This window comes from Octodon degus, unplaced genomic scaffold (genome assembly GCF_000260255.1).
Source record: "Octodon degus isolate 3935 unplaced genomic scaffold, OctDeg1.0 scaffold00044, whole genome shotgun sequence".
Taxonomy (NCBI): Eukaryota; Metazoa; Chordata; class Mammalia; order Rodentia; family Octodontidae; genus Octodon; species Octodon degus.
Window position 1 is genome coordinate 2,375,498 of NW_004524620.1, and position 27,292 is coordinate 2,402,789.

At 40.8% G+C, this 27,292-nt stretch overlaps 1 protein-coding gene across 1 annotated transcript in view; it reads right to left on the reverse strand.

The window, feature by feature from the left end:
* The window catches only part of Ptprd (protein tyrosine phosphatase, receptor type D), a 437,469-nt gene that overhangs the window by 316,280 nt on the left and 93,897 nt on the right, over window positions 1-27,292 (reverse strand). The window contains exons 2-3 of the mRNA XM_023715852.1: window positions 21,164-21,309; window positions 17,705-17,846 (exon numbers count right to left, since the gene is read on the reverse strand). Of these exons, the coding sequence (XP_023571620.1) occupies window positions 17,705-17,846; window positions 21,164-21,309 (288 nt within the window). The remainder of the gene's footprint in view (window positions 1-17,704; window positions 17,847-21,163; window positions 21,310-27,292) is intronic.

Genomic DNA, 27,292 nt, shown 5'->3' on the forward strand with positions numbered 1-27,292 from the left:
TATATATATATATCTGTATATTCAATATCCTGTGGGTCAATATTAAAGCTCTACAATTTTTCTGATCAAAAAGAACTTATTTTACTGCTTTATTTCTTTGGAGTGATAGCTTTTTGATACACCCAGCACAAAATATATAGCTGTTAGCCAAAAAATGTAGTCTTTTTTTTTCCCCTGGTACTGAGAATCGAACTTGATACTTTGCATTTGCCAAGCAGGCACTTAAGCCACTGAGTTATCTCCTCAGCCTAAAAAGTGCGGCTTCTGACCACATTAGCAAATGTAAAAATCATATACATATGAAGAAGACAAAGTTTCACTATACCTGCTTTAAAGAATAAGTCACACTCTTTCATCTTAATGGGTTTTTCCTTCTCTATTCTGGGAGGAGAAATATCCCCATAGATTCCTGAGATTTTCCCTCAGTGAACAGAGCATGCCAACCACACCTACAAAGGCTTTTTAAGTACACATGAAGCCTAGTGGAAACAAAGATAGAGATGATCACACCATCACCCAATCGCTGGCATCATCCTGCCACGTTTTGTCCTCACAGTATGAGTTCTCTGCTTCTTTAGCACACTCCAAAATGACCGCTTACCTTTACCCCTAAAACATCCCTGGCAATTTTCAGGAAGTTCACCAAATTCCAAAGTCTGCCGCATGGTGTTGCTCACTTGGCTGTCTGAAAGGCAGAAAGTAAATCTAATCCCTCTTCCACAGGACAGTGCACAGGGTCAGATACCAGTTTCACAACTGCTTTCATTATTTTTCTTATGCCCTAAGGGACCAGAAGAATTGCATTTCTACAATCTCAGCCTATCTTTCTGCAAGAACTTTCTAAATGAATAGTCTGTCCTCTTAGAAGCTGTGCCTCTATTCAAAGAATACAGTTATTCCTGTACTATTTTTTCTCTAAAACATAATAAAAGTGAGGCTTTTCATAGTTTGATAAATCTGCAAGGCAGTCAGAGTATGAGTTTCTCTTATTTTGTTCTATTATTTGACCTACATTACCTGCAATATTCTGTCCTTCAGATGTGAATATGACATGATTAATCAAATACTATAAATGTAATTTAAGTTACGCTTTTGAAAGCAAGTAGCTTTACAGTGAGCTACCCACACATTTTGCCCTAGTTTTCTGTATAACATCCATCATTAATCTTCTGATGTTTCATCACACAGACTATAAGCAAAGAAGTCTCTTACTAAGAATGAAAGTGCACCTGATAATCACATGATCCAACCTCTGAGCTCACTAGTCTTTAAAAGAAATAGATGAACTACTTGTCATGTTTAACTTCACTTGCGAATGTGCATGTACATGAATCAATTTAGTGCCATTCTCTGAAATCAACATGACTGCTAATTGGGAGTTATAAGTAAATTTTATTAAGAGATGATGTCAGTAATGGGGGACCCATGGGAATGAAGGCTGACCACAATGCAGAAGACAGCCATGTACGATTTCATTTCCCTTCTGTGCACAATTCTACAAGGAATACTTCTACAACTTTTTAGTCTCTTGCAAAATCTGCTGCTACAAACGATCTTATACAAGAAAAAAGGAAGACATAGGAGCTAATAGCGACATTTGAGATACTTAGGATGTCACTTCATGCATGCAGTCACAGGGCCGAGGACTTCTGGGGACTGCTGAGCCCACAATATTCAGCCTAGAGCAATCCATATAGTTCTGCAAAATTCTACAAAAGCCATTTTCCAGGCTTCTCTGCTCTGTCTTTTGTTTGGCCTGATAATTTCCTCCTCATTTGGGGGGGGTAAAAAAAAAACTAACTTATATTTTAAAAGCTACCTCTTTCACTGTCAGCCTGCTTTGATAATGTTCTGGGGTTTTACCAAGACTGACATTTTACAGCACTCCAAATCAGCTCCACCACTGAAGCTGAGCACAGCTGAAGAAAGCACTCCATTAGCAACCCCAACTTCAAAGGCTGTAGTCTGTGATCCTCAATGCACATGTGTAATTCCCATTAGCATTAATGGGAGCCGTGGGAGGCCAGTGCTCCGAGAGTGTGCCTCCGATTCTGGGTGCTTGATGAGCATGCAAGTCAACCTTATGGCCCAAATTTCTCAAGGAGGGCTCAGTACACCAAGTGCACAAACAAAACTCCAGAATGCTCACTTTGGGGAGAGTGAGCTCCGTTTCCGTTTACACAGAAGGTCACAATTGCCTCAGTTAGGCTTAATTTAATTTCATCCATCCTCTCAGCCACACAACAACCTTTTGTAGTGTTCTGTAAAATCTCACTTCTCTGTTTTAAAAGTCAAGTTACATATTTTGATAAGCCTCAGTCCACACTACCTAAAAGACTACCCACTGGAGTAAAACCATGCAATGAGGACAAAGCCATTTTAAGTGAAATTCCTACTCCTGAAACCCACACACGCACAGTGACTTTTTAAAATTTTTTTAATTATTAGCTTTATTGTACCTTAAGATTAGAGAAAAATTAACTTGGTATTAAAGATGCAATGTCAGAGAAAAAATGTTTGTCTCCACAATAGATTTGTCCTTGATGGGAAATAACAATTTTCACTCTTTACCTCACTCTAAAGAGACTTTGCAGCAGTTGACCAACATATACTCAATATTCCAGTCTTAACAGAGTGCCACCATATCTTAGTATTATGATTTATATCTATATGCCTCCCCACAAAGGCACCTGCACTCACAGGTGGGGCCTTAGGAGGGTGACTGGATTCTGGGGTCTTAAGGCTGATGTGCAGTTAAGAGGAAGGTTTGGCAGGAAGAGGCAGGCCACTGGGCATGGCCTGGTCTGTCTCCTCCCTGCTCCTCCCTGATTGCTGCTTTTTCCACCTACCCTCCTACTATGCTGACCTACTTTGGAGGCATCCAGCAAGGGTCTGAATGTCTACAAACTATGAGCCAGAATAGAAATTTCTTCCTTAGTTAAGGGTTCCAGATATTGTGACGCAGCAAGAAGAAAGTAACTAAAACAGCTGGCTGTTTATCCAGCCTTGCTCGCTCCGCCACGGAGAAAATAAAATAATCGCGACTGCTTTCAAACATTTCCTTTAAAACAACTTTCGATCATTCACACACCTTCCCTAAATTTAAAAATGAACATTATGAATGATGATATATACATTTTATAAAAAGAAGTCAAGCAATTTCCAAGGCTTTTACAATTGAATTATTGAACAGAACTAGTACTGGCACATGATATAATCCTCTTTCCTATCACATATCAAATCCTGACTTTCTAATTACAGGAGAAATGAAGGGTTTTTACAGGCACTCAATCATTAGCACAAATCAATCAAACCGCAATGGGCCAATGAACTTGTCAGAAAAACAGTAGCTCCCCACCGAGTTTATTCGAGTGCGGAAACATCAGAGACACTTCAAATTGTAACACAATCCATGCACTATTTGAAATTTATACTTTTAAAATTTAATCCACTACATGGTCTTCATAACATCATTTTGCACGTAATATTTAGCATTTTATCTTCCAAGCTTGATAGCTACCATCTCTTCATGAAATCATAAAGCCAGTGCGTTAAAGAACGGAGCACCTCAGAATTGAGCACAATAGTCCCTCCCTCAGATCCCTCTGCGGCAAATTCAGGAGAGAATGACAACCCTAGATAAGATAAGAAACTATACTCTGTGGTTGGCACAATTTCTAATGAAGATGTGAAGAGAAACTTATGATTCCTTATCAAAAAATATTTTACATTTTTATATTACATTCACAGACTTATTCACCCTGTGGGGAGTTACACAAGGACATACACTATTTTTACTGTACATCTCATATAAAACCACCTTTCAAGAAAGAAAAAGATGGTTAAGTTAGGCCAGAGTACCTAGGCGGTGGTACTCTTAAGTATTTGACTTATAAGTTACTCTGGCTAGAAACACTAACAACGTACCTGTGCTAATAATCTGGCTGCAGCAATCTCCTCCTCTATGTTGCCAAGATGGCTTCACCAGCCAATAGGAAACAGATCTGAGATTCAGGTGGCACACAGCACAGCCAGGGCCTCTTTGGAAACTTAGCTGATAATGGCCTCGCTAATCAGGGTAAAAATCATACATACATATTCAAATTTTCACCTAAACACAGACTCTATTTTCATTAACTTTTGTGCAAAATATTTATTTGCAAAGCCTTATTATTTTACCTGGTCCCTCTTTACAGCGACAGGTATCTATTTCCATCTGTAAGAAGCCAAAGTATACTAAGTTCCTCAGTCTTCATGGGTCACAAAATGTAAACTGATATCTGCTAATGGCAATTATTTAAAACATTTGCAGGAAGAAAAAAGAGAAAGAGCAAAGAAAGCAAAAAAGCCAGACACAAATGAAGCTGCCTAGTCAGTAGCTTGGATAAAGGCTGATCTACGCAGCACCCATGTTAAGATCCAGAAAGCAGCTGAGAACTTCATGCTTCTCAGGAGAATGAACGACTGTCATTTTGGATAAAGTCTGATGCATGTTCATCAAGCAGATATGCAAAACCCAATGTAGAGAATGTATCTCTCCTCCTGAGTATTAGGTTACACTCAACCTCCAGTAATAGGATTTGGACCAAACCAAACTGTGACATTCATGATATCCACAAATACCTTGGGTGCCCGTCTCTGGCCACCCATTTGGGTGGTGGGAACAGGAGCATGGATCGGTCCAACGGGCCCTCTTCCTCTATGGAATAAGAACTGTTCATCATATTTCTACCTCCAAGAACCAGGGAGGCTACTTTGTCATTCCATTTTGTCCTCCAATTATACAAATTTAAATAACTTGAATGGAAAAAAACAGTCATTAAATCAGTGAAAGAATACCATTCTGAGGGGACAACCTGTCATAGAAGCCGGCATTTCTACATCTGTGTCTATACGTATGCATAAAAGGTGACTCACTTTCTTCTCTTTATCTTCACTGAGATGCTTTTGTGAAAGGTGACACTGAAAGGCACATCGGATAGGGCTGTTCAAACACAGAATATGCTCAATTGGAAGTAACTAAATAGAGAATTAAAGATGTACCTTCTTTGTGTTTTGCTTTTTACAAAAATACTATCTTTGCAACCAGTACTTTGTCCCACTTATAGCCCTTGATTTTAAATTGCCATTTCTTTTTACACCCAATTAAATTGTCAGGGTAATGAAGAATTGTCCAACCGAGTCGAACTGCGAGAATCTTCTCACGGTTGCTTTCTGCAGTCTTAATTTGCAGACGCTTTTGCCTAAAATAAGAAATTAGAGTCACCACCTCAACAATAAGGCCCGTAAAGATACACTGCTGCTGTTCAAGACAGATATGGACAGAAAACTTTCTGCACAAATCAGCCTCCCTGGACATAGCAAAAGAAACACTTTCCTAGAATAACAAGATATTTGGATTCTGAAAAAGAGATTACCACACTGCAGATTCTTTGATAACAAATAAAGTCCTCAGACACAAAAGGCTTACTAACTTACAGCAAACTGAACAAATCTAGCAAATAATACTCAGAAGGAACAACTGCCTGCAGATTGTTTGAATCCATGAAAATATATTGTGGATAAAGTCATGCATTCTGACTAAGATTTTCTGAACAATTGTCATACTGAAGTGAAAGCAGTTCTTTGTGAGGTTTCGGAGATGGGTGGGGTGACTTTCAAGGGTCCTCAGCAGAGGCTTCAAAGAGAAAGTCCAAAGGTCATAAAACACGAACATGACTCACTCTTGCATGTCTACAATCACCAGTATTATCTTTTTAACTACCTGTGGTAGCCTCAAACATTTATGTTGTTTTTAATTTTTTTTAAAATTGACAGGTAACCAGCATATTTTTAGTGTACAGTATGATAGTTTGAAGTATATCTGCACTGTGGAATATCAAAATCTGGCCAAGTAACACAGATACATTTCCTCACATGCTTATAACTACCTGCTTTCTGGGCAAGAATAAAACACATCATATGGTAGATGGGGTCTCCTGAAATTATTTTCCCCAACCCCATCACACCCCGAGGCCCTGATAACCACAACGGCACACTCTGCTTCTATGGCAATGATGCGCCTTGATTTCACGTAGGACTCGGGTCACCTGGTGTTTCTTTTTCTCTATGCCTGACTTATTTAACTTAATATAATGATAAAAGATAAATAAATCATCACCAGCAAAAAGCATATTCTTAAAAATACACTTTCAATTAACCTTTGGGCAAAAGGTTTGCTTTTCCTAAGCACCACGCTCTTACAGCTTTCCCTAACCTGCCCTTTCCTGCTATCCTGCATCTCTTTACATCCAAGGTGAAGAGAAACTCAAGAGCCACACACAAAAAATGAGTAATACTGCCCATTAATTAGTAATAGTAATAGTAATTAGTAATACTGCCCATTATAACCAACTCAGTGGACCCTCTTGCTGTGGGTAACCTACTTACACACAGTCTCATCCTTCTAGTTGGACCCAAAAAGAAAATCCATCTCTTCTGCATCACACTGTAATCCACTGGACCTGCTGCAACATATCTTATGAAAACAAATACAGACACTTCAAAACTTGAGCAAAATCCCTCCCTTCCTGGATATCCTGCTGGATCCTATGAGGTCTTCCTGCAACAGCACCTTAAGTCTACTGCATGTCTTAGACACGGGGTAACTCTGTCCCTCCCTCAGCCACGAGACCAACGACCCCCACACAGACAGCAGCACTGGAGTCTGCCAAAAGTTGATGTGGATCTTTCAACCAAGATGCAGCACTGCGAGGCACAAGAAGAAATGTCCACTGAGCTTCACCAGTGCCAGGCCTGTTGAAAACATGACTCCTTGGCATTTTCATGGTAATACTGTAATTACCGTGTAATTTTTACTTTAAAACCAGTTCTTCATTTTTAGCTTGCCTCAACCATATTTTAATCGTGTTGTTAGAGAGTTAAGAAAGAACAGTGGAATCCCAGTCCTACTGAGCAAATCCTCTGCTCTGCTGGGTGGCATTTGATATCCTTAGAGCTTTGGAATAAGTTTATGGAAATCATTAAGAATAATAATTTCAGTGCGAGTGAACACCACCTGCCAGATGATGATTTATCTGTTTGTACGCTGCGATGGGAGATTTTCATTTGCTATTGAGCTGGTGAGTATTAACTTCATTAATGCACCTTCATCACACAGATGAATGGGGCCCACAGTAAGTCAGCTATAGCTCAGCTCCAGCCTGCAGCAGGCGTGGCAGCACCCAGAAATGCAGATTTATCATCCTAAGGCATAAAGACACGAAAAAAGGTGAAAAAGAGCCCACTCAGAGCATACGCTCTGCCATGAGGGTAGGCCTCAAAAGCAGCTGTGGAATAATGCTGTTTTGGAAGTAAGGAGATGGACTTGTTCTGAAGAGTGAAAAACACTTAAATTCCCATTTTAAATAAATAAATATTTTATTATGAAAATCAATTGAGCTTAATGAAGTCCTCTGAAGGAGAAGATGCTTTAAGATATTTTACTAGTACATTTTAAAACCATTTCCTAGTCACATATGCTTTGTCATCTCCAACTAGAGCAAAAAGGAATCATAAAAAACAGTTAAGTGTAGCAATAAAAACTCCTTTTACTATTAGTTGGGAAAGAAACAAATGGGGCTATAACTTTAAAGGTAATTATTTAAGTTTTTAGTGCATCCTATTTTTCAAAACCTTAACAAAGTGATCTCAAATCTTCATCCACAATGAAATATAGTGTTTTTTCTTTCCCAAAACGTTTTATTCTTGAGGAGAAAAAAAGGGGGGTGCGAGGAGTTTCACATTTCCAGCAGGTGAAGCCTCGCAGGTCCAGCGCCCTTCACCCCGACACACTTCACTGCTACGCTGATGAAAGGCTAAGGGAGGCGGCAGATGTCCCGAAAGCACCAGCCTGAAGCTCTACAAGCTGAATTAGTAGGAAAGCGCTTTCATCACTATCCACAACCACACACAGAGGTGTAACTTCTTTGCCATTTTAACCAAAGTTAGGTTTCTTCCCTCAGACAATACGTCTTCCTTGAAAGCAGGAGAGGACTGTGCCTTTTTCACCTTTTATCCCCAATAGTAAGGATAACGCTGGCATGACGGAGCCATGTCGTCCAATGAATAAATCCACGGATTGACGCAGGCTGGGTCACGCACACTGCGTGGGCATTCTTGCTACACACGTTAGGTATTCGGACAAACTGCACACAGTAGCTACAGCAGCTGACATTTACCAAAGTTAAGAGATGTGTCCATAGGGCAGAATCTGAAGCCGGGTCTGTCTGCAGAATTTGAACGCATACCTACACGTCTACTACTTACTGTACTTGAATATGATGGTGAAATAACCTGAACTAAAAAGAAAAATTTTTCTCTATCACCTATCAAAGTGTTGAAATGATATTTGATATTTTCCTGCTTTTCTAAAATATATAACTAATGATACTACATTTTCAAATACATTAAAAAAAGAATTACAGGTTTTCATCCATTTTGTGGACTAGGATAGTGCAAACATAATAGAAGAGAAATATTTTAAGTATGACCTAGTTTAAGTTAAGTTATTCAAACAATTGACTATCTGATCCTAATGAATAAATATTCTGTCCAACAATCTTCAAAAATGCAACATTTAGAACAAATATAAGGGCAAAGGAACGAGAAGCTAATATTCCTGCTTTTTGTATAATAAATTGCACTGTACCAGGAAATGACCTTTGATTTTTCAAAGTCATTTAGGAAAACATGTCTATTTTCCCAGACTCATCTTACTTTATTTTCATGTGAACAAGTGATTTTCATTATATACATGTTATGGTTTGTATTCAAGTCTTCCCCCAAGCCTTATGCAGGCTTGGGGTGGCTGCTGGAGCTTGTGATCGGTCACTGTGGGCGTGGATGCTCCTCCTGCCCTGGGCAGGTAATCTGCATTGCAACAGAAGGAGGGGTGAGCTGCTAGCTAGCGGCTGGAGCTGCCTCCACTCCTCCCTTTTGCTCTCTGCTCTTTGCTGCAGCCATGAGCTGCTGCCCTCTGCCATGTGCCACTGTGCCTTGGAGCCAGCTGAGTACGGACTGAAACCTCCAGTAACTGTGAGGTAAATAAACCTTTCCTTCCTTCATTCTGGGTGTTGGGTATTTGTCCCAGCAATGAGAGAGGAGTCACTGAGACAATACCTAGGAATTGAGCTCAAGACCTATGCCTATCAGGAAGGCACTGTGCTGCCCGCGGAGCGACATCTCTAAGCGCTGATTTCCAATCTGCTGCAATAAACCATGTCTCAAAAATAAGGTAGAAATGCCTTTCTCCACAACTCTTGGCCTGCCCCTCTGGTCCAACAGTCACCCTGTCAGGAGTGCACCCTCCTGGGTTGGTCTGTGCCCAGCACGGCTCTAAAAGCTGAGCACGGAGCAACAGATGAGAGACCCAACCACGTGCTCTGACTGAAAGGCCTGGCAAGCGCAGAAAGCAAGGACGTTTCTCAGCCATCGTTCTCACTGATGTCGCTGTGCTACATGCTGTACCTAAATGTCATTAACTCCTCAAAAGGATCCTAAGAGGTCTAAGAATTTAACAGAAGAACCAGGGGTGGTGGCGCACACCCGTAATCCCAGCACTCAGAAAGGCCGAGACACCCAGACTGGACGATTTAGCAAGACCAGATCTAAGAAAAGAAAATAATAATAGAAAAGAAGAAGCAGGAACAGGCTAGGGGTGTGCTCAAAGTGAAGGCCCTGAGTTCAAACACTAGTACCAGATACACACACAATCACACACGCACTCACGCACGCATACGTATACACTCACACTCAAAATCTAACACGCCTGTGGGAGCAGCGAGTGCCGCGATGTGCCCACGCGCATGTGCCCAGAGCCTTTTCTCCCCACTGTGGTTCCGCGTGTCACTTCTACCCTTTCTCTCCATTCCCTTCCCCACCGCAGAGACCACTGCAAGCAAGGCAAGCTCTCCCTTACTGTAGGACATCATATCACTGCATGCAGAGGCTCCTTCAGAGATGCGAACTTACTGGACACACGGTAAATGCTGAGACTATTTCTAGGTCATGGGAAAATGTAATAAGGCTTAATCTCAAAGGAAGGGCATATGGAATACAAATCTTAAGAAGTAAAAATTAAATAACGATGCACAGTGGAAACTGCCATAAAACAAAGTAACCAACACACACACACACACACACACACACACTATATATATATATATATATATATATATATACAAGTTTTGGCTTAATTATATGACATATAAATATGGAAATTTATAAATACTAAAAGTCAAGTTTTTATGAGTTTCCACTTTCATGCCACATTCATTTTCTAGTTGTCTGGTAATTAAAAGATCTCCAGTTACTTGTGCAATGAAAGACACAAAGGAGGAGAATTATACACTGACACTCCTGATGGAAAATATCCGAAAACTGTCAGTATTGACTTGCTGCTCTCACTTTTGACATATAACTTTATTTTTGTCAGGAGATCTTTTTTCATTATACTTTTTAAAATGGAGTATTGGGGCCGCCCAGCTAGCTCAGCGGACTAAAGTGCCTGCTTGTATGGAGCACAAGGGCCGGAGTTCTATCCCAGGTATGCTGTGCCAGCCCCACCCTCAAGGCGCGCTGAGATCGAGATGGAGACTGGGCCTGGTGGTGCATGCCTCTAATCCCAGCGCTTGGGAGGCTGAAAACGGGAGAATCACTGTGAGTCCTATCTGTGTAGAGAGAGCGTGTAGACCCGGGGTCTATAGGTTTCAACAAAAACAAAACAATGCAGTACTTTTTCTAGGAAAATCCAAAGAATGATCAAATTTCAAACCTGAGCATACACATCATCAGGAATGTGCTACACTTATGACAAAAGTCTGTTAAAGTACACAATGTTAAAAAATGAATATAATACGTATTCCATGCAAAGCTAAAGTTTAACAACCAAAGGCAAGTTCAAATATACAAACAAAAAATACTTTAAATGCTTAAATTAGAATACAAGTTCATTTTACAACAAACTAATAAGAAATACTTCAAATGTTTAAATTAAAGTACAAGTTCATTTTACAAGCTGAGAGGCATGACAATCTTAAGCCTTTTTGTTATCATTGATAAAATACTTTTAGAATACTAGGATATATGTCATTCTTGTTGTGTTTAATGTAGCATTAATTCACAAGTCATTGTTTTTTAATAGGATAAAATAAGTTACTTACTCTTCTAAGGAGATATGTAATTAGGACTTTGATAATTAAGCCCTAGATGAGGCATTTGGTATATCCGTGTCCCAAATCCCAATAAATTATGCATGCACAACTTTTAAAACTACCCCTTAATTAGTAGCTTAAAATAAAACTAATTTTGAAAGCCAAGAAACTGCAGTTTCAAAGTGTCCACATTTTCTCTCTGAAAGCCAACAAATATCTAGGTATAAAGTGTGATCTTCAATCATATATAAGCGACTATTAAGTACTGATGTCTCATTTTTAGAATTATATTCTTTTGAAAAATCGCAGCTCACAGAGAAGTGTTCAATGTTAATTGATTAGATGAACTTTCCCTTACACAGCTTAATCTCCAACACTTTGCAATGTACTAAAAACACAAGACAACCTCAGCCTTCTGACCAAGAACAAATGATTTCAAGCTCCCTAGGTCTTGGTTTCTTACATCAAGAATAAAAGACTGAGGGATAAACGCCAAATTCCTTTCTAGCTCATCATTTTCATAGTTCAAGGCATCAAACAGCAGCAGAGATTCCCCTGACTTTATATTCATTTCAAAATCATTCAGAGTAGTGGATGGATATGAGGTCAAGAGAAGAAAGCCGCTCTCATTTCAACGCAATGACTCACAAGTGCATTCATTCTGAGTCCTTGTCAAGGCCTAACCTCGGTGCAGAAAACAATGCAAATGGTGCCAAAGAGGGGGCAGAAATCGGAAGACAGAAGCAGGAAGAGCTCTGCACACAGGTCAGCTTTCTCCCAAACATTCCCGCCTGGCTCCTAAGCAAGGAGCCCTTCACTGTCCTCACTGGATTCCTGCATTTCTGACGCTGATAAAGAACCCTTTTAAGTCCCAAGGAGGACCCTACCAAGAGCAAAATTCACAAGTTGCTGTTTACCTAAAGTGGCTCTGCCCACCGCCACCTCCTTCCAGCAGGAAGGCATCGGATGGGGAAGCTTTATCAGATTGGCGTCAACGAATCCCAAGCACTCCACTATTTTCTAAGGCTTTGCAAGTCGTCTTCACTGTACCACAGTCCTCAGCAGGCTGGTTCTGCGCTGCCACCCTTCCCTTTGTTTCGGTCTTTCATAAAAATCCTTTTGTGTGACAGTCAAGCAGCTGCGCTTTGTTCTTTAATGTTCCTAGCCTGGGTCCCCAACCGAGACCACTTTATAACATAAACGGCAAAGTACCATTTTCACAGCAGGGCCAACTGTGTTCATCTTCAAAAAGAGGCATTAATAAAATGAGACTGTAATGAACATGCTAATTCCGATCACAGGGTACCGCACGACGCGGGGATAGGTGACTGCTGTCTCCCAGAAAGATTGTAAAAGCTGTGTGCTACTTCATTTTTTATTTTTTTAACAACCGCTATAATAGTGTGCATTTTGTGAAACAGACATATTATGCAAACACTCCTCTCCATTTCCCAATCCAGTGCCTTTTCTGTCTCTTCCAACTGCTCACTGTGTCTTACTTAGTTCCAGTCACCTTCAGGGAGCGTATTTCTATCTCGCGACAAATGACTAAAACGGGACTGTCACTGAGCTGTAGAAAGTTAGGAGAGTTCTGACGGATCTGATCTCCCGCTGAGGCCTCTCTGTGCAAAGGAGGCTAAAAAAGAGAAGGGGCAGGTTTGTGCGAAGTACCAGAGCGCTCGTGTCACAGAGCTGGAGCTGAAGCGCGAATCACCTGAGCTCTGGATGGAGGTACGCCACGTGCTGTCCTAACGGTGAGCGTCCCAAATGATGTATTTATCCGTGGACTGGACGCACACCGAGAAGCATCACTCACTGGAGCGTGTCTGCTAAGCTATGTGACTGCAACATCACACGTTTGGTCAGCTAACATTTTTATTTTTTAATCTTTTATTTATTCCTTCATTTATGTATTTAGGTCTCAAATGTGTAAGGGTCTCACCATGCAGCATGGACTCACAGTGATCCTCCTGTCTCAGCCTTCCCTGCACTGGAGTTACAGGCGTGCACCAGCACTCTCGTTTTCAGTGGCCGGTATGGCATCTGGTATCGGGGATTGAACCTGAATCCTTGAACTTGCCAGGCAGGTGCTTAAACCACCAGGTTATCTCCTCAGAGATGGCCCTCAGCCAACATTTTTAGATAGTTCCTGTGCTCTGTATGTGCCCTGTATGTAAAAAGCCAGTCTCCTCTAAGCAGGGAAGGGCAGCAGTGCCAAAAGTCACACCCTACTCAGCCGCAGTAGTGAGGGTGATAGCTTATCGGATAATGTCACTTGAGAAGTCTCTGAAAATAATTTACTAAACTTAAAAAAAAATAAAATAAGCTATTATATGCTGGCTTGAGTGAAAAATAAAATATATTCTTATTCTACCCTAAAAAACTAAATCAGTGAAAGAAAATTAAATAAGAAATAGGACATTCAGGCTCGGTACCATGGCATGAGCACCATGTAACCCCAGTCTCTGGGAGACTGGGGCAGGAATATCCCAAGTTCAAGCCCAGCTTTGGTAATTTAGCAACACAGTAGGATCCCATCTCAAATAAAAGGGGTTGGGCATGCAGCCCCATGCAAAGTCCTTGGACTAAATCCTAGGGCCAGAGGGAAGGGGAAGGAAGGACAAGGAAGAAAAGGGGAACAGAGGGGACAAGAGAGGAGGGGAGGGAAGAAAAGATGTTTGAAGACAAAACTGATTTCATTTTTGAGAACTTTCTTTTAGAGAAAACAAATCATGTGAGCAAGAAAAAAAAATCTTGCCTTTCCTCTACCCCCAAACAAACAGGTGGTTCTGGGTGTTTAGTAGAAAAAAACTCACAGATGGTGACAGGCATTTTCTCTGCCTCGAAGCTGAAACGTATATCAGAGAAAACATTTTCATCCCAGTTATCCTTACATAAATTTGTACTGCACATTTTCCTGAAGATATCTCTGGTTGGGAAAAAAAAAATGTAGTCTATAAACTGGAGAACCAGGGAGAGCCAATTTGATTTGAATGAAAATCCTTCTTAAAACATCCTTTCTGGTCCTTTGCTGAGTCCTACATGGAGGTCTATGTTAAACCTGTTGTTCCTATAAAGATTCTACGCAATTTGCTTAGCTCTTCATAACCTTTCACTGAGTCCTACCACCTTCACTTACAGGTCTCCTTTGAGGAAATGTGTGTAACAAATATGTTCAGCCTCCGAATGTCCTGGGTACCTGGGAAGCCAGGATTTTCTTCTACTTCCCTTCTCAAGACAACTAAAACTTAAAAATGTCCAGAAGACATAAGTATCACATTAAATTTCCCCTTCTCCCCGCTTCTTCCTGCATGAACACTACAGTGTGCATGGTGAATTACCCAAATATCACAGTCCAGAACAAGTTTGGCCCTGAGCTTGGAGCTAGCCTTCCTTGAACACAGCTGTTGGGAACCAGGGTCATTTGAAACCAGCTCCTGAGGGAACCTCCTCCCTGAAATGCTCCCCTCCATGCACATGTGTGGGCAGGGTATTATTTCAGTGTCCTCTGTATTAGCCACATAGGTCATATGTTTCAATCTCCAACTAATTAGGTTCTCCAGTCCCCTGTATGAAGTAAATGAGTGATCTGCATCCAGCCCACTTAGAGAAAAGCCACCACAACGCTTGGCACATTTTGGGCATTTCTCAGCACAGTGAGGAAAAAATAAATGACCAATGCAGACAAAATGGGCATCCAGTGAGGGTCACTGCACAAAAAGTGTAAAACGGCCACCATCTATAGAAGAATCAAGGGCCTGCGCTTCTGCCAGTGCAATTCATGAGAAAAGAAGAATTCAGGGTGGACACAAAGCTCATCAACTACGACACAAACCTGATTCTTCCCAACATTCAGCCTGTTAATGCTAGTTTACCATGGAACGCTTTTAATACTGTCGTTAAAATAATTATTGTCATCTAGAAATTTCTGACAAAGAAGTGTCTCTCAAGCACAACGTCACTCCCACTTCATTGACTTTACCAGGACGCATGCAAGCCCTCCGCACTAAGGTTAGGTTTAGGCTACTTTTCTATCATCTACAATTACCTTCCGATTTTTTTCAGGAAACGTTGCCAATCTTTAAAAAACAGGAGAGTTCATTACCCAAATCATAAATTTTCATTCAAAGGCACGTGTAGAACAGATATATAAAAATGAAGATCATGTTAACGTGTCCAAATGTGCTTGTTTTCTTAGAGGACTAACTATGTAAAACCACATTCAATGGGGGAACTCCAGACACCTGGGATGCAGGGAAACGTAAGCGCATGAGGATTTCTAAGTAAAGTGATAGTCTTGTCAATTTTCTGTTACAGCCGTCATCAAATGGATAAAGATTACGTCAAGCAAATGATTATTATTTCCTTTGAAAGAATTCCAGGGCTTTAGGCCGCAAAAGATAAGTTTCTGACAACTTTCCATTTGTTTTTGGACAACTTTCTACCTACTTTTATACTGGATGAATCCATAGAGTGCCTACTAATATTCATTATCAATTTAACTGGAGTACAAGATTTCTGGGAAAGCGAAGGGATTGTGAGGACTTAAACTCATCAACAGGGTAAAAAGTTCATACCTGAATGAGCAGTCAGGAGAGGGGACCTAGAAAGAGCCATAAGGTCCTGGGGCTGAGTGTGGGGCCCACATGCAGCCCCGGGCTCCTCCTCTTGGTGTTCTTCCCCTGTTCTCTGCTCTCTGGACACCACGAAGGAAGCAGCTGAACCTTGTGCTCCCCGTTTGCCAACATAGTGAGAATCCATGCAGACTCTCAGGGATGGGGTTTGCCGGCCACTGGCCGAAATCTGCAAAGCTATGAGCCAAAGGAAACTTTTCCTTCATTGAGGTGATTTGTCAGGCATTTTGATCTAGCACAGGAAAGCTGACCAATCAAGATAGAATGTAAAAGTTTCAAAGATCCATGAATCAGTCTGATTCTATTACAGACAGGAATGTGTATGAAATATCTCTACATAGTACACAGTACAGCATGAATAATGCGTTTCTAAGATTCCTTCCAACTCTAAAACATACACTGCTACTATTCCCTACTCTTCCCCCTAATACCTGTGCTGAAGCTCCCTGATTTTGTTCTTCCTTTTACCTACAGTGTAAACCTATGATATAAACACATTTACTTTTAAACTCACTCATACAGCTCAATTATCAACTCACTGACTATAGCTTACAACCTCTATCATTTCTTCTTCTTTACTGCCCCTCATGCACAAGAACTTGACTGCTGAGTGGCTTCACCCTGGGCTGGAATGCAGCGGTGTGAGTGAGCCTCCTTCCGCATGGCTGGCCCTGCCTGTGTGGCTGTCTCTGCTGGGTGGGCGCATCCACACTGCCTCTTCCACACTACGTGATTCAATGCTTCTGGCCAGCTTTTACATTAAGGTTCTGGGCTCTGCATATTATACTGCTAGGAATACTTCCTGCGCGTCTCCAATCCACCAGGTGAATTTCCTCTGCATTACAGATAACTGTCCTCATCCTAGGGAACAGTTTCTTGACAACATTCACAAAGCATTCCTTCTTTGGAGGGACCAAGGTGTATAACCAAGAGTTTGGGAAACAAAAAAATAAATTTAAAAAACCACAAAGTGATACATCACTCAGCACAGATAAATGTTGAATAGAAGACAAACATTGCTAGACCTTGTACGTTCCTTTATGGTCCATGACCCCATCCTTCCCATTCCTTTCATCTTTAAGAAAACTCTATTTTCCTATATTCTAGAATCAAGGAATAATAAAGCACAACACAAAACAAACACAAAGGAATACAGAAAGAGAAGAGATAGTTATGAAAATGTTAAATGCAGAAAGACAACTCCGAGGCGTCCAATCAGGTGGTGTTCTTAATTAACTCTATACACATGACTGAAAGTCAGAGTTGCACAACAGAAGACCCTAACCATTCCTTATTCTCTAGCACTCATAGTTAAGGAAGTCTAAATGCTGACCACGCTGAAAGTTACCCCAGGCTTTGGTCAAATTATAGAAGCAACACAGAAACCTGAAAACAAGCAATATTGGTTCTAGATAGATTAAAGACTAAAATGAAAAGATTATTTTTGACATAAAAGATTTTCTTCTTGGTTCTGACCAACTGCTTGCATAGCAGGAGCAGTCTTTCAATAGAGACCATTCCTTTCATTTTGAAACCAGTTACAGAAGTTGATAAAGTCCAGCTGTCTAAACGAAGGACAGGGGATACCCAGGGATAAGCAACACTAATAAAAGACTAGCAGAGGCCATTCTAGATGCTCCAGCCAAAATCAAAGTGACTAGGGAATGCAAAATCAACATCTCCTTTCATTTCCTGATTAGTGATTCTAAAAAGCCCACAACAAGAAAAGGCATGCATTGTTATAAACATTTTATTTAATGCCATTGTCCATTTAAGTATCAGAACAATCCTAGTCTTCTTAGCGATCCTTCACAAGAACACCTAGAATACAAAACTACAACAACAACACCACCAACAACCTCATACTGGAGAACTTACCACGTAAAACTGTGAGTCTGGTGGACACACTTATTTCTCCCACATTGTTGGAAGCCACGCATTCATAAATGGCCTCATCCCGCGGAGTCCGCAAGGGCTGTATTCTGAGAACTGATCCAGATCCGTCATCGAACTCTATTACCTATTAGAGGAAACAATAGCTGTCACAGGTGTTGTCACATTTGTCTACCTCTAAGCTAACCCTCCCCATGCAGTGGTCAACCAGCCAGTAGGATCGGAATAGAAGGAGCAGCATTCCAAGACTAAATTCTGGTATGATGGTAAGGTGAAACATCTGATCAAGTTTCATGAAATCTAAACAAAGAGAAAGACATAAAACTACAGATGCAAAAATGTAGATTGCTAATCTCTCCTAAAAACCACTCAGGGTTGATTCATGAAAATATTCCAGTTAGTGTTTTTAGAGCAATTTAAGCCTGTTAATTCTGCAACAGGCTTACAGCTATGATGGGGAAACGTCAAATTATGCTGTCTTGGACGGCATATAGACACATGTGGATCCATTTCATACATGCCCTGTAAGGTGAAGAATTAACGCATGCCACCTCAAATAGCATTGCTCTTCAAAGGGTCTTGTCCTGAGCAGTACAGATAAATGAACCATGAAGAGAAACTGCATAAATCTAGCACTTAGGCAGCCAACGAGATGGCTTTCACAAACCAAAAGCTCCATGGCACACACCCATCTTGCCATAAATCATTACAGTATTTGTTCTCGTCCAGCATTTTCTGCATTTTAAGGCATTCTTGCTGTAAAGTGGAGGCCTGCTTCACCAGGCAGAAAATTAATGTCCTAGCCACTAAGCCTGAATTCACTATCACTGTGAACTCTACTTTGAAACAATTTAGTAATACCAATAATCCCAGGCAACTGCAGCTAATCCAGGCATTATATTTTTTTAATCCCAAAAGATGCTGATGATGGTAAATAGATATATACAGCTAGGGAATCTTTTATCTGTTGCTCTAGGAGTGTGCTGGTCCTACCAGTTACTTACTGAAATGCTGTTCTTCATTTTTCACATACCCCAGGAATGATATTTCCACGTGCCTAAGTATGAATGAATTGAGAGTGTCTTATCAATACTGCTACGGGATGCTTATCCCCAGACTGTGTGTGTGGAGGGAGCATGAATATTTTAAAAATAGATCTGCTTGGGCCAGGGAGATGGCTCAGTAGAATAAGCACTTGCCTGGCCAAGTGCAAGAGCCTGAGTTCAATCCCTGGTTCCACCAATTAAAAAAAAAAAAAAAGATGTTCTTTAAAGCCTTTGTACACTCCTTTTTTATTCTAACTCAATAATTATACCCAAGATGTTCCCTTTCTCAATGTGTCATGATTTATCTTCACCTCTCTTAAGCATGTGCTTTTAAATGAATTTGCTATGCATCCTAGAAGATAAAACCTTCATAGTCATTAGTTTTTATTAAACATTCCATGTCTTCGAAAAATTCTGAATATTCGGTGGTTCAAAATAGAAAAAGGATCAAAACCCTCTAATATCAACTCAAACTTAACTTTTCTATTGTTACAGTTGTTTTGTTTTCCTGAGACAACACTAGGCTCTATAGGCCCAGACAGCCCCAAACTAGCACCCACCTGCACCAGCCTTCCAGTTCCTGTAATTTGAGGCATATGCCATCATAATGGGATGCTCAAATTTGATTAATTTAAAGCTAAATGCCTTTATATGTTTACATTTCTGAACTATTTCCTGCACTGAGGCCTGACTTATGAGAAACAAATACACCACCTATTACAAGCTAGTGCTGCAATTTCCAAATAGAAAATCTCATCCAGCATCCAGTACTGACCACATGCATGCCATAGTCAGAGACAGTATTTGACACTGTTAGAAGAAATATTAAAATCGGTCTCATATACAGCTACTGTAGGGCTTACGAACAGATATTAAAGATTTTTGAGACTTGATACAGTTTGAAGTAGGTGTACAGTGAGCAAGCAACCTTCACTGGGTGCATCTGCATCGCTCACATCACCAATTAGCAGAGCTCGTGCTTCCAAATGGGTAATATTGTAACTTACTCCTACTTATAACACTTTGTCACTAGTAAGCATATAAAGAAGTACTTGTCATTGACAAAAAAATTAATTTCATCTAAAGTAAAAAAGAAGAGTGCACCAATAGAATATATACACACATCATCTTATATGTGGTGTAGGAGATGTAAAGATTTAAGGTATTCTTTTTCTGTGCTACTAAAGTAACTGATTTTCAAATAAATAGAATTCATAATTTATTATCCATAAATGACAGTCCATATTTCACATTTGCCACTCTCATTAATTAAATTCTTTTACACATTTAAGCCATATGTCACTCTAGGAGAGCCTGTGAAAAGTGAGCATGATCAAAGAGCTCTTGATTTTGTACTTGCTATTTTTATAACTAGAAATTGCCTTTAGTCTGTAGAACTGTGAATGAGGCCATGAAGTAGATGAGAAACTCAGACAAAACTTAAGTGAGTTTCAACGGGGGGCACTTTAGTGTCCGGGGCACCCCGAAGATCAAGCCATCCTCTCACGTCTTCAGCTACAGGAGAGATACTGAGCTTCTTCCATGGCCACTCTGTGAATTACTGCCCACGTTTTGTCCTCCATAATGAGCACATTTATAAATCATGAGGCTCCTCACAAAGCTCTAAGACTGTATGAAACATGTTCATCCTTCAGCGCATTGAATTTTCCAAAATAAAGCAACGTAATTCCTTCAACAAGTCTGCCTGCAGTGTCAGCCTGTGTGGGCATGCATCCCTCGGGGCAGGATTTCACCCTGCCACACTGGACCAAAGGTCTCTTTCTACTGCACAGACTTTCAAGCCCAGGTGTCAGGTGTAGTGGACACCTGCTGTCCACACTGATCCTTCTCCTCGTAGCACTCCCTCAGCTCACTTCTTGTCAGAAGCTAGGAGTCCCTTCTGAAAAAAATGCCACTCCACCTTTCAGACAATGGGATTGAAGGGAACACACCCCATTCTAAGTAACAGAGGTATATTCTGCTCGGCTTGAACTGGTTAGCTTGACCTATGCACCTGCCCACACAGTTCAGTTCAGGCCTAAACATGTGAATCCATAGGAGGGCATGGGATAGGAAGCCTCGGGAAGACATGGGTTTTTCTGCATCATGTGGATTTGTTCACTTAGGATGTAACGGCCTGAGGATGATCCTGATGGATGGATCCTGACAACACTGAACTCTGGCACACGCTGAGACGAAAGTCAGCCAGGTGGATACCTCAGTTCTCCTTTCTGACGAGTCATTTGAATTTACATTGTCCATCACATCAAACATAAAGAATGTCATCTCTCCAAGATTTCAACACCTTTTATCAGAGTGAAGCAAATAAGTAACACACAAACTAAAGGCAGAGCAGGCACATTCTTCCCCCAGAGAAACAGAACAATGGACCTAATACCTCAAATCTCTGATTGCTGACTTTCTTTCCTTTTTTGTTCCAGACAATTTTAGGTCTTGGGTCTCCTGTAGCTTGACAGATGAAAGACGCAACTCCACCAGAGACCCCTGTCTGATCAACGGGAGTTCTTGTAAACCTTGGAGGTACTGAAATAAGAAAAAGAAGAATACCACAGTTCAGTGAAAAGCTGAAATGTAGACTGTTGCCCTGCTGGTCCTGCTTCCCCCCCAGCCACACTGCCAGGCACGCGTGCATGAATACACTGGGGTTACAAATTAGACGAGCACCTTCTACTTTGCAAGGAAAGGAGGTGGCTTTCTGGTCATTTGTTAGCGCTTTTATTGCTGAATTCTGTATTAAGGCAGAGACCCAATAACATCCGAAAAGCAACATCACACATTAATTTTTATTACCAGTATTAAAAAAAAAAAAATCCAATTTGTCCGCTGTAGCAAAATGAGCACATCAATCAAAGAGAGTAAAATTTTAGTTCTTTGTTCTGATGCCACTATCAGGACCCTGCCAGGAAGCAGCACAGCCACTGCTGAGCTATGAAAATTAGTGACATTTAAGAGATATTTGAGGAAATTTTAATGAGACAAAAATTATGCCCTGGATCAGAGGTTTGGGAAGAAACAGAAATAGAGAGAAGTGGCAAGTGACTTCCTAAGCAGACACTGCATTCACCACCTTCATTGGCACTAAACTCCACAATCTGCAAAAATCAAGATGAGTCAAGGAGACCCCAGAGTTGTGGCAAAAAAACTAATTAAAGATTTAAAGATTTCTAAGTCAGAAATGCCCGCAGTTGGAGCCTCTACACCCTTCCATAGCTCAGCTGGTAGAGTGGAGAACCACAGAAGTTGAAACCTTTGTAAAAGTCATACATCTTTTGTCAATGTATGCAAAACAGGATCTCACTACACAGCTCACACTCATAGTGATCCGCCTGTTACAGCCTCCCCATGCTGGGATTACAGGTGTGTACCACTGCCCAGACTCAGTGGCCGGCTCAGCGGGGTGGGGGGGCAGGCCGGTACAGCATGTGGTGTTGGGGACTGAACCTTGGTGTCTGCACTTACCTAAGCAGGCACTTAGTCTATGAGCTATCTCACCAGCCCTCTTTAAATATTTCTAATACTCACTTTCTTTTTACTAAAAATTTATCTTCCATTTATATTTTCAAAATATTTAGAAATGAATTATACAACAATACCATAAATGTAGATGAATGTTTATGCACAAAGACATCATATCATTAAGCAAAAGATCGTAAGTAGCTACATATTAAATGCCACAGAAAAATGAATGGTTAAATAAACTTTATCATAATGATGGACCACTATACAAATGGCAAATATATATATAAGGAGCTTTACAGATAAGAGAAATGTGTATGATTCATTGATAAGCCACAAGACATAAAATTTTTTAGAGGGATTTGGGAATTGAACTTATGACCTTGTGCTTGCCAGGCAGGTGCTGTATGGCTGAGCTATATCCCCAGCTCATAAAAAATAATTATATCTAAGGTTATATCTGAAAGTGAAATACACACACACACACACACACACACACACACACACACACTTGGACAAAGCATGCTAAAACGATATTGCATAATGTTATTTTAATTATTTTTCCTACTTCTTTACATCTTTCTTACATTCTTTACTTCCTATATTATTTTTGGAGATTTTTAATTCAAGAACATTTTATATACAGGGGCCCGGGAGATGGCTCCGTAGGGTAAGCACTTGCCTGGCAAGTGCAAGAGCCTGAGTTCAATCCCCAGTTCTGAAAAAACCCCACTTTATTTCCTTTTCTTTGTCCCTTCCAGAGATTTTCTTTTCTCTCCTCCTCTGTTCTAGGTATATTTCACTGGAAAATGGTTTTGAGTAACTACAGCTAACAGTTTTGGAAAGCAATCCTCAGCTTCTCAGAACAGGGGCTTGCTAGCAGGCATCTGCCCACATTCCTTCCGGTTCCCAGAGGTCCCCTGCCCGAGCACTCAGTGAAAACAAGTAGCCCCATTCTTATTACATTTTTGGATACACAGACATAGGCAGTTTTGAAAGGAAAGAAGACTATCTAACTTCACTATTTTTTAGCTGAAAATGGAAATTCCTTACAGTTTGAAAGTTTCCTAGTTTAAAGCACAGTATGCATGAAAGGGAAGGGTAGAAGACAGGAGCGAACCTCCATGCGGATGGTCCAGCAAGCATGTGTCCGCCTCCCCAGCAGATTCAAATGTCTGGGGCTGGTCACACGGAGGACCAAGAGGAAGGAAACATGCTGCTAGCCCTGCAACACTTACATCCTTCCCAGATCAAACTGGATCATCAACAGTGTGCATAAGATGATTTGAAACTAACAAGAACAATTAAATAAAACATGTTGTACTGATGTCACTTTTCTGGAAACAAAGGAGATAATACCAGTTTCAAGGCTCCTCTTCCTGCTATTGTATGCAATGCAAATTGACAATAATCACTCATTGGTGTCTAACAGAGAAATTATAATTATGAAATTAAAAGTCCTGGATTTCCATGGGAAAACACAACACATTCCATTGCTGTGCTAAATATCATGATACTGCCAATTCTAGTAACTTTCTTCTTTGTGCATACTCTAAAAAGTCACCTCTGAAGAACAAAACCCATGCAAGTACTGTTTTGAAATTCCCTTCAAGAGCCTGTGAAGGGAGCAAAGAGCTGTTTCACGAAATGACTGGGTTCTGGCAGAGGTTGACTAAACCTAAAGGAAGGGTGGCAATGGCCGTCAACTGGCATTCTGCTTTAAGGGATGATAATCTACTTCTCAACCCGAAGAATAAAGGACATTTGGAGAATTGCTGTATTCACAAAAAGGCAATGGCTACATGGGCAGCTCTTTTCTTTGTCCTGGTAGAATGTACCAAGGAAGTCAAATGAGAATTCAATACTGCAATCATCTTTCTAACCAGAAAGCAAAGGAGACAGGCTCACACATATAAAGGGAAAGAGCATAATGACCAGCGGGGCTGTCACGTTCCTCACTTGGCTTCATTTGCTGGATATATGGAAGCTTTGGTGCTAAGTTTGCAAAAAGTGTGGAAAGCTATCACAGAAAAGACCGCCAGGAAGCCACGATAGAGATTTTATTTCTGAAAATCCAAGTCTGACAACAGAATTAATGCACGGAAATGTGGAAAACTTAAAATTCATTTTAAATGTGGAAAATTTAAATGAAAATAACCAGTTAAAACCTGTTTCAATATCTGAGACTATTTTTAATAAACCCACGTAAGTACAGTCTAGTCATTCATGGCACTGACTCAGTATTCCAAAACACAATCTTGCAAGGGTCCTCGGGAGGAGGGTGAGGGGCTTCAGGGGCTTGTTCCCAAAGCCCCCTGCTTGTCTTTTCAACAAAGTTTTAATGAAAGACACTATCCTTCATGGACAAGTAAATGATGATTTTTTAACATGGGATCTGGTGTCAATTTTTCTACATTTGCCAAAAAAATCCAAATCAGAATAATGATAAACGTCATCATTCTATAGTACAATAGTAAAAAGTGGAAACAAAATAGGAAAAGCCCTTTGGGAAGCTTGTGTGTTGCCTAAACAATCACTTAGGCTGGTCAAATTCTCAGCCGGATACGGTCAAAGCTAGGCAGCCGGCCAAAGCAAAGCTTTGAGGTGGATAGAGAACTCAAGCTCCTAACTCCACCAAGTGCTCCAGGCAAGCAGAAGTCATTATTCTCAGAGCGGTAAAACACTACACAGAACCCCCTTCTCCTTTATCTTAGCTTAATAAAAGGAACTGGATGGCACACCTGCCTTCTTCTCTCAGGGTTAATGCCCACATCTAAGTCATGTTCTGAAGAAAGGGAAGAAGAGAATCCAAGCAAAGCACAAAACTAATATGTCTCCTGAAAAGCCACGAAACAGGAGCACCTCAAATCTGCGTAATGAAAATCTCTAATTTTATTCCATGAGATATAAGCATCAGTGTTATATTTGATCTAAGAAAAAAAAATACCAAGAGTATAAAGATGAGAGGGGCACTGCCAGCTTCCAGTCACAACTATTCTTACTCTCTTCTATTACTGTCTTAGCCAAATGCCACTCCCCGCCCATGACTATGTCTGCCAACTGCCACCGCTAGCCACCTGAAACCTCCAGCACCGTACTTCGGAAAGAACACTTCTGCTAAAGCTGACTGCAACAAGTTTGAAGTGCGATCTTTTATTAAACTATGGCCAGCCACTGTAGAGGTCAAATTACCATTCCAGCCAGAAAGTCTATTTTCTAGATGGAAAGAAGAGAAGCTAAGCATGCATATGAGTCAGCACTCCGGCACGGCTGATATTCCAGAATGTGTGTGTCGTGGTCGCTGGCTGTTTGCAAGGACCGTACATTCTCTGGATGCAATCACTGAGTGGACAGTGGCTCCAGGAATAGAGTCAGATTAATTTCTAAATAGTTAATAGGGAGTCACCGGCTACCGAATGAGTTTTCCATTTAAGAAGTTTGATTGTTTCAAAAAGCATACACACTGCACAGTACTTTTGCATGTAAGGATGGAAACATTTGGAGGCAGTACCATGTTTCAAGGCGCTGGGCTTTCTGAAGGTGGGATACTTCGCAATCCTTCACTGCGCACTTGCAGCAATTACCAACCAAGACCCTAGATGTTCTTGACCATCCTTATCAAAGTGTCTACGGGGAACAAAATCTTCTCTTGGCACAATACATTAAGTAGAGCTAGTGTTCACAAGACAGAATCATTGACAAATATTAGTAACATTTTTGGAAGAATGGAATTTTCAAGAAATTCTTAAAGGTTAAGGAGATGACTCAGGCTGGAAGAAACTTGATTGACCAACTGAGAATCTCTGAAAATAGAATTGTAAGAAGGATCACATGTTCCAAAGTGAAAGGAAGAAATAAGAGTGCCATTTGTCTCATTATATTTTTAATTAATAAGCTGCTTCTGTGGACATCAAGAAAATATGTCACATAGGGAACAAATCTAGCAGCATGTAACTAATTGGCGGCTTCTTTTAGCTGATTAACATTTCCTTAAATAAGAGAGCTTTGTTTTAAAGGGGCACTTGTCATAACAATGTGCTTAAAATCTTGAAGGGGGAAGGTTAATCGTGTTATTAAATGATGCTATGGGAGAGGGGGAAGGAATGTTCAGGAAAAAATATGCAGGCAATTCTGTCTTTAGGAATCTGCTTCCTCTCTAAAAGGTTCCTGCAGAATTTACAAGTCAGTCAACTGAAACCATCTGGGAGCCTTCTTTTTCTGTAGAAGTCCTGGTGAGGGCTCTGAAGGAAAGCTCTGGAACAGGACCCCTGTGGTGATCAGGTGGGAAGCTCACAAGAGGAGGCAGGCTAGGAGCTGTTCAGAGGGTTTTAAGGCTGTCTGAAGGTTTGAAAGAAAGACCCATCGGAGAGCTGACAGGACACTCGCACCTCAGCAGATTCTATGGCTGCCGACCCTTCCGTGGTGAGCTGCCAGGAGTCATGTGAAGACAGGGGGGTTTTGTTATAATTAGCTTGATTTTCACTAGGTAAGTTTGTCAGGGGATGACAGGCCTGAAAAACAATACCACTACCAGAAGGCCTCCTGGAAGAGAGATCCCCACCACCAAGCTGGAGTGCAACTGTTCAACAGGACCAAATCAAGGCACAGGTGATCTGAGGTGATTACTGTAGTGGGTATTCTATGGCAGCCATGACCACTGGACATACAGCTTATCACACGGGCTCTATCCATGCTGACCTCTGGGTGCTCCTGCCCAGGACAGACTGTCAGAGGCGAAGGACTGTTTCTGAATCATTCATGGCATTTTCTTTTGAGTATAACTTTGCAAACAGCTTTTCATCTTTAAATTTTTCTCTAAGTGACAATATACTTCAGGAGGAAGTAAAGAAACAAGTACACTTTACTGAGTTCTGTCCACTACAGCAAATGCTTTCTGAAGTTTATACGCCTATTCTCCAAGAATTCTTCAGGGTGTAATCCTTCATCTTTTTTAATAGATTTACAGAAAAATGTAATCGTGTAATGGATGGAAGGAAAAAAATTAAAAAAAACAAAAAGGGGGAGAAAAGCATGAAGGAAGGAAGAAATG